This window comes from Harpia harpyja, chromosome 5, assembly GCF_026419915.1.
Source record: "Harpia harpyja isolate bHarHar1 chromosome 5, bHarHar1 primary haplotype, whole genome shotgun sequence".
NCBI lineage: Eukaryota > Metazoa > Chordata > Aves > Accipitriformes > Accipitridae > Harpia > Harpia harpyja.
Genome location: NC_068944.1, coordinates 37,038,832 through 37,052,225, shown reverse-complemented (window position 1 = coordinate 37,052,225; position 13,394 = coordinate 37,038,832). Strand labels below are relative to the sequence as shown.

Here is a 13,394-nt window from a genome sequence, read left to right as displayed (position 1 = left end):
AAAATCATGTTCAACTTGAGAAGCATCCTGAAGATGCTACAGTTCCTGAAATTATATTTTTTATTTTTTGAGAATTTCACCTTACCCATATTTCCTTCACGCAAAAAAAACTTCTGCTGGGGAAATAGTGCTTATTACTGGCTCCGCAAATGGGATTGGAAGTCAGATTGCCTTAAATTTTGCTTCTTTGGGAGCAACCTTGGTTCTTTGGGACATAGACGATGAAGGTAACAAAGAAACAAGCAGATTAGCCCAAAAAAATGGAGCTAAATGAGTGTTTGCCTACCACTGTGACTGCGGCAATATGGAGGAGGTCTATGAAAAGGCAGACAAGGTAAGATACAGCTTCTGGCCTCTGATTTGGCTTCTTGCTTCTGATTTTTTCTTCTTTTTAATAGTATATGCTATTGAATTTTTTTTTAGACACCGTGCTATTCACTAAAGGGAAGTAATAATGTAGGGCAATGACTTTCTCTCTTTGACAAGTAGCTTCTAGATGGAACTTAAACTATGTTCACAATAAAGTAACTGGGTTTAATCTGTTCTGTCAAGATTTACCCATTTCCAGTCTTTGTTGAGAGGTGCTAACTTCTTTTAGGTTAAGAATATGGTTATGTAAGCAGAGGTTAGCTCCATGGATTAACTTGTTTACACTTTAAAATTTCTTTAAGATATCAATAAATAAAAAAAAAACCAACAAACAATGGAAATTGTAAAGGGGGGGTCCTTTTCTTTATCCATTTGTTCAGAATACTGTAGCTCTGAAAGGGTGATGTGGGGTGTAATCGCTTCAGAAATATCATCAGGACATGGCTGGTTTCCAGTCAAATCCATGATTCAGCTTCAGTTCATTTTTTGGTCAATCCAGCTGGAAAGTAAGGTAGAGAAGGAGTCCATTTTAAATGAGACTCTTCTGCTGTGCTGACCTATGCTTCGTAAACTATTATTTTTTAATATTATTATTATCGGAGTCCAGAAATTGGACATTAAATTAACATCATTAATATTTACCTGTCCTTAAACTACATACTGCCTGAAAATATTTTCCAGTATAACCTCACTTATAATCCAGTTAGCCGCTCTGCCATTTTATCCAAGGATAAATTCTTCTTCTGTTGAATTCTCAGTATATGTACCTATATATATGACTCTCAAGTAACATTTTTGACATTCTGTGTCGGAAGGCATACCTCAAAGAAATTAGCTAAAATATTTCATGACATGTGAATGTTGACAGATTGTTTTGGAATAGCCTTGAAATGTAACATTAATTTTCTATGAGTTGTCAGGGGGGATCTTTGTTTTGTGGTTGTTGCTTTTAATTTTAACCAAAACAGATTAATTCTTTCTGAACACAGCTATGAAAGTTTGAAATAAATGTTTTTCCTCAAGAAATGTTCCCAATGAAAAGTACTTCTAAAGGGTAAGTTGGATTCAGGATCTGGAAGTATCTGGATCTGCAATTCTCATGCTTGCAGTCAGCAAGGTATTATTTTACCCATACTTGTTAGCAGCATTGGGTGCACAACCATTAACAGTGCACAGAAAAAAATTCCATGTGGGGCCATTAGTGATAGATGTTAAGAACCACAAGTGGTATTATAGTATTACTTGGACAGTGGTGGCAAGGATATATTGTACCATAATAGTACATTTGCAGAGATGAGCAAGTCGTTGAGTGTTCTGGCCCGTGCTGACCCAACACAGTGTTCAAGGAGGATGATCTTTGCCAATTACTTGGGCAGCACAGATGACGTGATCCTTACGACGTAAGACATTGATTATGACTCCTATAATTATGGAGTAGGAATCCCAGTAATTTCAACAATCTTAATACCTGTTGTCACTTCCCAGCAAGATAAAAAATCAGTCTGAGCAACCCATGTTCAGTACTTCATATGTGACACTTGACCTTTATTTGGATTGATACTATAAATCAAACAGCAATTCCTTTAGAATCCCCTTTTTGCAAGGAAAAAACTCAATTTAGTATTTACCAAGACCAAATCTCTTTAAAAAGTAATACTTTAAATTGGCATTAAATTCCTTTTCCCATAAATTTATTCCCATAAATGCTATCTGCTTCTTGCAAAGACATGAACCAAAATGATTAGTTTAAGCTTATGTAAGTGTATTGGTTTTGTGTGGCAAGGTTTTAGAAGCGGGGGGGTTACAGGGGTGGCTTCTGTGAGAAGCTGCTGGAAGCTTCCCCTGCGTCCGACAGAGCCAATGCCAGCCGGCTCTAAGACGGACCCGCCGCCGGCCAAGGCCGAGCCCATCAGCTATAGTGGTAGTGCCTCTGGGATAACATTTTTAAGAAGGAAAAAAGTTGCTGGAACAAAAAATGGCAGCCAGAAAGAGGAGTGAGAACATGTAAGAGAAACAACCCTGCAGACCCCCAGGTCAGTGAAGAAGGAGGGGGAGGAGGTGCTCCAGGCGCCGGAGCAGAGATTCCCCTGCAGCCCGTGGGGAAGACCATGGTGAGGCAGGCTGAACCCCCTGCAGCCCATGGAGGTCCACGGTGGAGCAGATATCCACCTGCAGCCCGGGGAGGACCCCACGCCGGAGCAAGTGGGTGCCCAAAGGAGGCTGTGACCCCGTGGGGGACCCACGCTGGAGCAGTGTGCTCCTGAAGGACTGCACGCCATGGAAGGGACGCATGCTGGAGCAGTTCGTGAAGAACTGCAGCCCGTGGGAAGGACCCACGTTGGAGAAGTTCATGGAGGACTGTCTCCCGTGGGAGGGACCCCACGCTGGAGCAGGGGAAGAGCGTGAGGAGTCCTGCCCCTCAGGAGGATGAAGCGGCAGAAAATAACGTGTGATGAACTGACCGTAAACCCCATTCCCCGTCCCCCTGCACCGCTGGAGGGGGGTGGTAGAGAATCCAGGAGTGAAGTTGTGCCTGGGAAGAAGGGAGGGGTGGAGGGAAGGTGTTCTGAGATTTGGTTTTATTTCTCATTGCCCTACTCTGGTTGATTGGCAATAAATTGAGTTAATTTTCCCCCAGCTGAGTCTGTTTTGCCTGTGATGGTAATTGGTGAGTGATCTCTCCTGTCCTTATCTCAACCCACAAGCTCTTTGTTATATTTTCTCTCCCCTGTCCAGTTGAGGAGGGGGAGTGATAAAATGGCTTTGGTGGGCACCTGGTATCCAGCCAGGGTCAACCCACCACAGTAAGTAATTTCTCTGTTGGACTTTCCTGTCGATGCTGAACATTTTGAAATGATTTGTTTGTTCTTAGTTTAACAGAGTCTCAAAACGTTTGTTTTGTGCATTCTCAATCTCCAAACACATTAACCGAATCAGCCACAGGGCTCCAGCCTGCCAAATTTGCTGTGCCTGAATCAGCAGAGAATATTCTGAAGTGCACAGACTGACCTATAAGCAGAAACTCAAAGAGCTGTTTAAAATTCAGGAATTGCTGTGAAGGTGTTAAACTATTGTTAACAATACCAACATCTTTGTAGGTATTTGCATGAATTGAACAGTCATGATGGAGCCGGAAATTTTTTTAAATCAAGAGGTTTTCAGCTAGAGGCCTCCTCCACTCTTGGAAATACCTACATCATTTTGATTGGTAATATGAAAAGTCTTGAGCTTGGACACAGAAGATAAAACAATAGCAGAAAAGTTAAATTAATTACTTTTATTTGGTATATTCACTGCAGAAAAACCTAGGTATTTTCCCATAATGGAAGCTTTCTTTCTAGGAAGCAAGTCAGGTCATCAAAGTCCCTAAAGAAGAGGTTTTAGAATAACCTGGTGAAGAGAACACCAACTAATTTTCAGGATTAGGCAGTGTCCACTAGGGAATTCTGAAGGAAATCAGATATGGATCTGATGAGCTAGAAATGCAGGGGGGGGGCGTGTGCTATAACAGGTGTCCAAGGAACGAAGAATAGCAAAAATGCCAGTTTTAAAGAGCACTTACTTAAGAGGACACAAAGAAACTACAAATCTGTCTTACAGAAAATTGGAAGAAACGATAATAAAGAGAAGAATTAATAGACCGCTAAAGAAATACATCATGAAGAATAATCAGTTTGACTTTTTGTAAATGGAAGTCAGTCTTCCCACTTTTTTGGGGGTAGTGGGTAAACAGGTCAAATGAAGCCAGATTAAATAAAATGTTGCCATTGGGGAAGCTATGTTGTCATGTGAAAAAAAAAAAAAAAAAGGATCGTCATATGGACTGACACAGTAGTTAAAAGCTACGAGTGGGGACAAAGTACAGATATATCCCACAAAGGAGGAGTTGGGTATTCCTGCCATATTCAGCGGTGTCTAGATATGCATTCATTTGTGCAGGTGGAAAGGTGCTAATATCTGAGCCCTGCTTGTCTATGACAAGGAGACAGCCTGGCACAGCCAGAGGAGTATCAAACGAGCCTTCACTGAACACTAAGGTGGCCTGACAGAGCCAAAGGAAGGTCAAATGTTCACGCATCAGATCCAAGCACCTGTTTTCAAATTGCCAGACAGCAGCATATCTGGGATTTCTATGTTTTTGTAGTCATTCTATAATTTTTGAGACATCAAATAACCGTTTGCCTCCAGCACAGAAATCTCTGCAGTGAGCCTGTTTCTTAATACTATAAGTAAATCTTGGCCATCTGCTTTGATATAAATCTAAATTGTGGATTAAAATCTTTTCACAACAAACCCAAATGGAGGTAATGGTGATTTTGGCCTTTGCTCCAAGTGATGTTATCTATTTCATGGTACATGTTTCTGTACTCAAAGGATTGGTATCCCCCAGGGATCTGTGCTGGATTCTTTCCTGTTCAGTAGAAATTATCTAGAAAAGGGGTTGAAAAGGCTTGGCTGAGGAATACGGATTCTTACAATACCAGAAATAGGGGACAAGAAATGTTCAGGTTGCAATTAAAGCATGCTCACAGTTCACACTAAAGCTTTGTAACTCATTACATTAGGTTCCTGTGGAAACCAGAAGTATTCTGGAGTTCAGGAAGCAATTAGACAAATTCTTGGGGGAAAAAAAATTGTGGAGGTATATTAAATACAAAGATATAGATAACTTATCTCTCTCAGGAAAATCGTAAGCTGCAGAGTGTGAAAAGTTGAGGAGTACACTGGAGGAGATCTCAGAGTCCTGGTCTTTTTTTTACTGCTTTCCACCATGAGACAAGGGCTATGGGACTAGATGGACCTTTGATCTGATGCAGTACAGCAGTTCTTACATACTTACATTTCCAGTAGAGATACAAATAATTGCAAATATCACTAAACATTTTCATAAATGAAGCACAAGAGACAAGAATACCTTCTAAAGCTTTCTGTTTATCCTTTTTTTATTCAGGTTAGAAAAGAAGTTGGGGATGTTACTATTCTAATCAATAATGTCGGCACACTTCTTGGGAAAAAGTTCTGTGACATTCTAGATGCAGATTTTGAAAAGACCTTAAGAGTCAACTTCCTCTCTCAAGTCTGGATAATGTATTTTTTCTCTCCTGGGTGACCGAAAGGTACAGGCAAGTATTTCAGTGTGAAAATCACCATGGTGGCACCTACCTGGGGAACCCAATTTGGAATAGGGATAGGAAGGGCCTTGAATGGGGGAAGATATATTTTTTTAATCATCCTGTAATTAGAGACACACCAATTTTTACAGTTGCCCCACTACGTCTCAGTAATGTTAACACAAACCTGCCAAGGCGCTCTGGTAAATCAAAAGTCTGTGCAACTGTATTGTGAAACATGCTCTATCTGTAACAGCTGTGGCTGAAGTTAGTGCTGACATGATGGCATGTGACTTTCCTGCTCCTGACATTTGCTGGCATCAGAAGGCTTTGTCTAATAGACTTGTAGGGAGGCACATCCATGGTTTAGTAGTGGACTTGGCAGTGCTAGGTTTATGGCTGGACTCGATGATCTTAAAGATCTAAATTATTCTGTGGTTCTATGATCCTATGCTGCACATGTTGGTGTTAGTCTTCAGGTTGTGCTTTCATTCCTAGTCACCATCTGCTTAATGTTCATTGAAAACTAATCTGGATAGTATGTGTTATCTTTGTTTTGTTTTCATAACTCTGAAGGGATTTGCTGTTATTTGGGGTCTCAGTTGACCTTTAGGAGGTTTCGTTGTGAGGGAGTGTGTCGTGGTTTAGCCCCAGCCAGCAACTAAGCCACACACAGCTGCTCACTCACCTCCCTCACAGTGGGATGGGGGAGAGAATCAGAAGGGTAAAAATGAGAAAACTCGTGGGTTGAGATAAAGACAGTTTAATAAGTAAAGCAAAAGCCGCACACGCAAGCAAAGCAAAACAAGGCATTCATTTACCACTTCCCATGGGCAGGCAGGTGTTCAGCCATCTCCAGGAAAGCAGGGCTCCATCACGCCTAACAGTGACTTGGGAAGACAAACGCCATCACTCCAAATGTCCCACCCGCCTTCTCCTTCCCCCAGCTTTATACACTGAGCATGACATCATATGGTCTGGAATACGCCTTGGGTCAGTTGGGGTCAGCTGTCCCAGCGGTGTCCCCTCCCAACTCCTTGTGCCCCCCCAGCCTCCTCGCTGGTGGGGTGGGGTGAGAAGCAGAAAAGGTCTTGATGCTGTGTAAGCACTGATCAGCAGGAACAAAAACATCCCTGTGTTATCAACACTGTTTTCAGCACAAATCGAAATCATAGCCCCATACTAGCTACTGTGAAGAAAATTAACTCTATCCCAGCCAAAACCAGCACAGAGTGTTACTCTTGCTGCCTCTTGCATTTATTGTTTATCTGCCTGAGTGAGCAGCCTGTATTGGGGGAAAATGTAGCATTGCAACTCCCTCGCTAAATGGCATTTCTCAACGGAAAATCATTGCAGATAGAAGTCCTCTAATCATTTCCCAGCCCACAGCACATAATTCTTCCAAATACTTGAGGCAAGGGAACTGGGAGAGATGTTGCTCCTGACGGGTCTGAGGAGACATAGGGCAGGAGCACAGTGAGCACGGGCCCTCGACAATAAAAACATGTACTAGGCACACACATCTGGAGCTGAACAGACGTTGCAGGACACCTCAGCTATTGAAAAAAAATTGTTACTGCTCTTGTCTTTTTTCTCCCCCCTTATAAAACACTAGCGTCCTCCTTATATAGTTAGTATCACCCACAGTGGTGGTCTGGGGTGCCAGAGTTGTCAGGCAGCTCAGTTTGTAACAAACAGGGCCCATAGGCAGCTGAGCTTCCCTTGATGTGTTGACTTCTAGCTCCCTCTTGTGTACCAAATCTTTGGTAATAGTCTCAAATAGACTCAAATCGTGAGGAACCAGGAGGCAGAGAAAATACAAACTTTGCTACTTTTTAATAACACGATTTTAATGCTGACAGATCTCCAGATAGAGGGCAGTCATTCAAGGAAATGCTGTCTCTCATTTATAAATTCTTACAGAGATAGAAGGTCAGTTGGGCTTCTTGTATATTGAAGCCCCAGAAAGCAAATTGGGTTCTAAAGCCTAATTTGGAATGCAACATTTTTGGCATGTCTAGTTATAAAGGGGTTTTCTTAATATGTCTCTTAGACTTGCAAGGCCTTTCTTCCAGCCATGATGACCTGTAACCGTGGACACCTAGTTAGCACCACCAGTGCAGCAGGATTGTTAGGAGTCTACAGTATGTCAGGTTAGTATCGTCAAGTGCCATTCCAAATTAGATCTACATGCCAGTAACTTCTCTTAGAGATCCCATAAATGCTTGGCTTAAGCAGTTTATACCAACATACTGAACACTCAGGAAGAGCCTGCAGATACAAAAGGTGGTGGTGCATTGAAAAGGATGGTGGTGACGTTGCCTGAGTGGCACAGGGAGCTCACTGCAGATTTTACTGTCTGACTGCAGCCTGTCTTATCACCACAGAAGAAGGGCAATACAGCTCATAAATATGCAGTGGAAGGGAGCCCTGCATATGGGTTGTCTAACACTTTCTCATGCCAGGTTTTCTGCAGATGAATGTTCAGAGTCCTGAGACATACGTGGGTTATACCTGGAATTATACATTTAGTTGGAAAATGGTTTTCAGGTCAAGAAGGCGTTTTGGCAGAATTTTCATTAAAATTAATTTGAATTAACTGTGTTTTAAACTATTTAACAGCTCCATATTCTCAGCTGTTCCCCTCAAGTGAGCCGTCTGCTACAGTCCTGACTATTTCATCTGCCTGGGTCTGCTGCGCAGTGTCTCCTCAAGCCTCTCTGACATCCTGATTGTATCTCCTAGGTCACCCTATGAGAATGTGAACTTCAGTATAATAAGTATCTCTTGTTTCTTCTGCTGATTGATGGTATTATTGTAGTGTTTGTTTGCCACCTGTTATCATTGGGTCAGATTTGGTATTGATAATAAGTAACATCCAGCTTTCATCATTTAACTGTAAGGCTTGTGAGAGTGGACCTGCCCATCCATGCATTATAACTTTTTACACCTTGGCTATGCATTTTTAGGTTGTATGGTTCCAATATGGGTGAATCCCTGAAGAATAACAAACTGTCTCTGATGCCAGTTTTTGAGGTTACACTTTTAGCAAAATTGGATTTCATTGTATATAAAAACTATTTTCACACACATTTGAAAAAGTCTTAGGAAACCACATGTAAATTCCTATATGAAAATAAGGTTCTTTTACAGTTGCAAATTGTAGAATAATCTGGGTTGGAAGGAATCCCTGCAGGTCATTTGGTCCATATCCCCAAATAGAAGCAGACCCAACTTAGACCAGGTTGCACAGGGCCTTGTGAGGGCAAATTTTGATTATCTCCAAGGATGGAGTTCCATACATTCATCAAACCATAAAAATCAGACAAGATTTAGGTTTCCCAGGCAAACAAGATGATATTGTAGTTGCAGGGCAAATCAGAAGAAGAAGTAATATGTTGAAGCAGCATTTATAAGTAGGGTATTTAGATTTTACCACTAGAAATAGTTGTTACCGGAATGTAACCTGTGATATTAAAGGGTGAAGACATTCTGAACTGAAAGAATTCCTGGCTTGTATATGAGTATCTGGAAATGTACATAAAATGTTGATTAAGCTCATCTTCCCATCTCTCTCTATAGTGCACTGAAAAAAAGTCCTCTGGAAAGCATTAATCTTATCCTTAGACAACTGTGCATCAATCAGGGGAAGAGCCATTAACCTTCAGAGTTAGCATCACCAATATGCACAGCTTCCTTAATATACTAATTACAAGACTGCTAATTATATAACTAGGTAATATCAGGGCTTAAATAGTATTACAAAACATTAAAACCTGTATATAACACTTACTGTGGTGCTTTTGACATATTTTGGATCTTTCTTCTTTTTTCACTTTTCAGATTATGCTGGAAGTAATTATGCAATCATTGGAATGATGAAAGCCTTAGATTCGGAAATGTATCATGCAGGAAAACAAGGCATTAAAACCACAATAATTTGCCCTTATTTTATTAATACTGATTTAGCTAAAGCTTTTCAAACCCAGTAAGTAAAACTTAGATCATGTACTGTTTCATATATAAAAAATAATCACTACTCACTAGACATGTCATATTCAGCCTCTAGCTATTATAAAGTTGATTTGCTTTTCAATTCAGTATTTTTGCCTTATTGGCACATACAACTATGTCTTTTGACATAAGAAATCCAAGTCTTGCATACAATTAATAACTGACATGCAACAGGGACTGTGTAATAACCTCACAGTCAAGGAAGGGTTAGGGATGTGTCGTGGTTTAACCCCAGCCAGCAACTAAGCACCACGCAGCCACTCACTCACCCCCCCCGACCCAGTGGGATGGGGGAGAGAATCAGAAGGAAAAAGGTAAAACTCGTGGGTTGAGATAAGAACAGTTTAATAGAACAGAAAGGAAGAAACTAATCATGATAATAATAACAACAATAATAAAATGACAATAATAATAATAAAAGGATTGGAATATACAAATCAAGTGATGCGCAATGCAATTGCTCACCACTCGCTGGGCGATGCCCAGTTAGCTCCCAAGCAGCAATCCAGACCCCCCCAGGCCAACTCCCCCAGTTTGTATAGTAGACATCACATGGTATGGAATACCCCTTTGGCCAGTTGGGGTCAGCTGCCCTGGCTGTGTCCCCTCCCAACTTCTTGTGCCCCTCCACCCTTCTTGCTGGGAGGGCATGAGAAGCTGAAAAATCCTGGACTTTAGACTAAACACTGCTTGGCAACAACTGAAAACATCAGTGTGTTATCAACATTCTTCTCATACTGAATCCAAGACATAGCACTATACCAGTTACTACAAAGAAAATTAACTCTATCCCAGCCGAAACCAGGCCAGGATGTACGGCAGTATTTAAGGCAACCTTATTTGTCAGTAGAATGGGCACTGTTGAGGTTCTCTGCTCCAAGTAATTTTGGCACTGTGATTACAGTTATGGCTGTCAGGATACCCATGACCTGTCATTATTAACAATGCCCCACTGTCTGTATTAGCAGGTACTATACTTCTCTGAGTGAGAATAGCTGTGGTGGTAGTATCTGGTGGGTGGCTGTATGGTTGTAGTGATGGGAGAGGCTGCAGGCACCTAATTAGCCATTGCAGTAGTGCAGTACCAGTTATCTTGGTTTTTCAGTCCTCTGCTCCTGCTTCCACCATTCATCATCCTGTAGTAGCATATATTATGCAAAGCACAGCATTTTTCCTGGCTGGAAACAGGCCTGGTCCTGGTCTATTTAGTTGTCACCTCAACATCTGCAGTAGAAAAGGAGAAGGTGTGTGGAGGGCAGAACTGTCATGCATAGAACAGCATATACTATGGATTAGCTGGGAAGTTTTCAATGCCGCAGCCACTGTGGTCGTTAACTTCATTAGGGTCTGAGCACGGCTTGCACAAAAAGTTACTCATTAGTCATTAAAATGCGCAAATCACCAAAATGTTTTCAATTTATTTTGATGATAGAAGGAACAAAGAGGATTGGAGACTCCTTTTCAAGACTACTTGAGGGGATGGGGAAAAATTCTTAAATTATTTAATTAAATTATTTCTGTGTTAGACTACATCTCAAAAGTAAAGTTTTACAATTTCATAATGCTTTGTTTCTTGTTTCACCAGCAACCACCTTTTTCTTCCTGTTTATGATGCAGAGTATGTAGCCCGCAAGATCATGGATGCAATTCAAAAGCAAAAGTTTTATCTAATCATTCCTCTGACTTTACACTTTCTTGCTTTCAAAATGTAAGAATGTGACTCATCTTCTAGCATTGCCTTCTTTCCTTTGCCATATGCCTGCAAAATCAGCAGGAAAGTTTAGTAAAAACAGTCCTTTAGTTAGTATTCCTGCAGTCAATCCAGTTATATGTACCCAATTATGAAGAAACAGTGGTTTTAATTTTTAATAATCTAGGTGAATAGCATTTCTCTGGCCACTTCTGTCTCTAATATACATCTTAAGCTACAGTTGGGTATAGAAATTTCAAAAATGTTCCTGGGATGGTACACTGGGAGCAATGCCTGGCCTACAACTGTCTGCTTCCAGTAACTGCCTCCACCGCTGGCTGGGCTTTCACAAAATGGCTTGATCTGTCATTCATTTCCCCCATTTATAACATGGGAGCACCAAATGTGTTATTGCCAGGCATTAGAAGTATTGAGCATATATAATGAATTTATCATTTATTTATTTATAGAGTGCATTTTTCTAAAAAAACATAAGGCTAACTCAGTGTTTGTCTCATCAGTCTCATTCCTAGAAAAATGGTATTACTCTTCAAATCTTGCCTTAAGATCGCCAACAGCTTGGATAAAGCCTTCAGTTGGATGAAAAAAGATTGAAACCAAAATATTCTGAAGACCTTGAGTGCCATCTAATTGAAAAATTTCAGTGAAAATTAATTTTGAATCATGTTTATTTTTTGACAGAAGATTTGCTTCTTGTATGATATTTGACATTGGTCAGCATGCAATTTAATTCTTCATAACTGTCTTTTAATCACTGATTTTTAGCCACAGTCCACTCTCTCATTTCATGATGGCATGCTGCTTCTATCTGAGCTCTCAATAAAAGTCAGTAAGACCAGGCAGGGATTTTTTACTTCATTTCATACTCTGAATGCTCCATTTCTGAGCAAAATCTCAAAGCATGGGAAAAACGCACTATTCTTCGTGCAGAAAGGAAAAAAACCAGAAAGCATTTAACATATTTCCCTTTCAGGGTTAAAATAGCACTGCAGTTCACACAAAGCCCACATGAAAAAGGGCACTGTGGGATGATGTGCTCTGGCTGGCGAGCTACGTGGGGAGCCTGTGTCCTGAAAAGGGGTGAGCTGCAGTGAGCGCTGATAAAGTGTGTGCAGTGCTGTGCCACTTGCCATGCTCCTCATTAGTCACAGCGTGCTCTTCTAAATGCACTTCTACAGGATGTGCCTCAGTTTTAATCCATGGCTAGAGGCTGAGATCGGATCTTTTGTCAAAGGCTGTGGCTTAGAAAGAGCATTTGTAAAACTGTAGTGGTGGCAAAAAATCATGTGCCTACTCAGAAAGATGATGAAGTCCCACAACCAGAGGAAGCGGACAGGAAAAAAAATCCATTCTAGAAATTACTTATGCAGTAATTAATTGCCTCTGTAAATTTTGTAAAACGTTCTTACAATGCAAGAGTCACAGTTTATAAACATAGGCTCTACAGTGAGCATCTGCTGTAGGCAGCTGCATGTTGAAGACTGGTGAAGCCTATAGGCACCTGACTCCCTTCTCTGACCCTATAGGCTCCTATGCAGCTTTGAAGCACCCTGCTGAGGCCAGGTAATTGGGTTCAAGGTGTTAGGTCCCTGAAGTCAGCAGCTGAATCTGGACCTGCAAACTAGCCCACACAAGTTCTTTTTAGTTTCAGTGACCTTAGTAAAATTACTTAGAAAATTGTTGAATTGTTGAATATTGTGAGAAATCTGTGCAAGAAATTTTTGACAATTTTCTGAGTAATTTTTGAAAAATCATTACAATTTAAAATTACATAGGTATTATGTTAAGTGACCAAGCAACAACTTTGCATGGACTGTATTGCTTTCAGAGACTGAAACTTTAATGAGGTAGCCTGTTTGTTGGTGTGAAACATAACTCTGCTATAAATCATGGGAAGAGGAATGTAGACAAGAGGAATACCTCATGTATTCTTGGACAATTATGGGCTGGCTCTTGGGCGAAATCTCTTCTTATTTTAGTAGCAAAGTCACACCCCTGTCCTTCAACTGTCTTTAAATGAAATTACAACCTAAAGGTCCTAAATGAAAAAACTCCCCAAGAGCAAAAGTTCAAAGATGAATTAAGTAAAAGTATGTGCGGGTACTTAATTGATAAAAGTCAATCCTCATGCAAATTTTCAGAAAATGCTAACATAAAACATTCATAATCTGCTTAATTTAAAAATAAAT

The 13,394-nt window shown here is 40.7% G+C and overlaps 1 protein-coding gene across 1 annotated transcript; it reads left to right on the top strand.

Moving 5' to 3' along the window:
- Positions 1–6: 6 nt before the first annotated feature.
- LOC128142280 (epidermal retinol dehydrogenase 2-like) lies at positions 7–11,799 on the top strand. Its single transcript, XM_052788235.1, is given in 7 exon segments — positions 7–114; positions 116–334; positions 5,321–5,451; positions 7,533–7,633; positions 9,324–9,468; positions 11,080–11,202; positions 11,706–11,799. Coding segments are annotated over 7 exon segments (921 nt in total).
- The last annotated feature ends 1,595 nt before the right edge of the window (positions 11,800–13,394 follow it).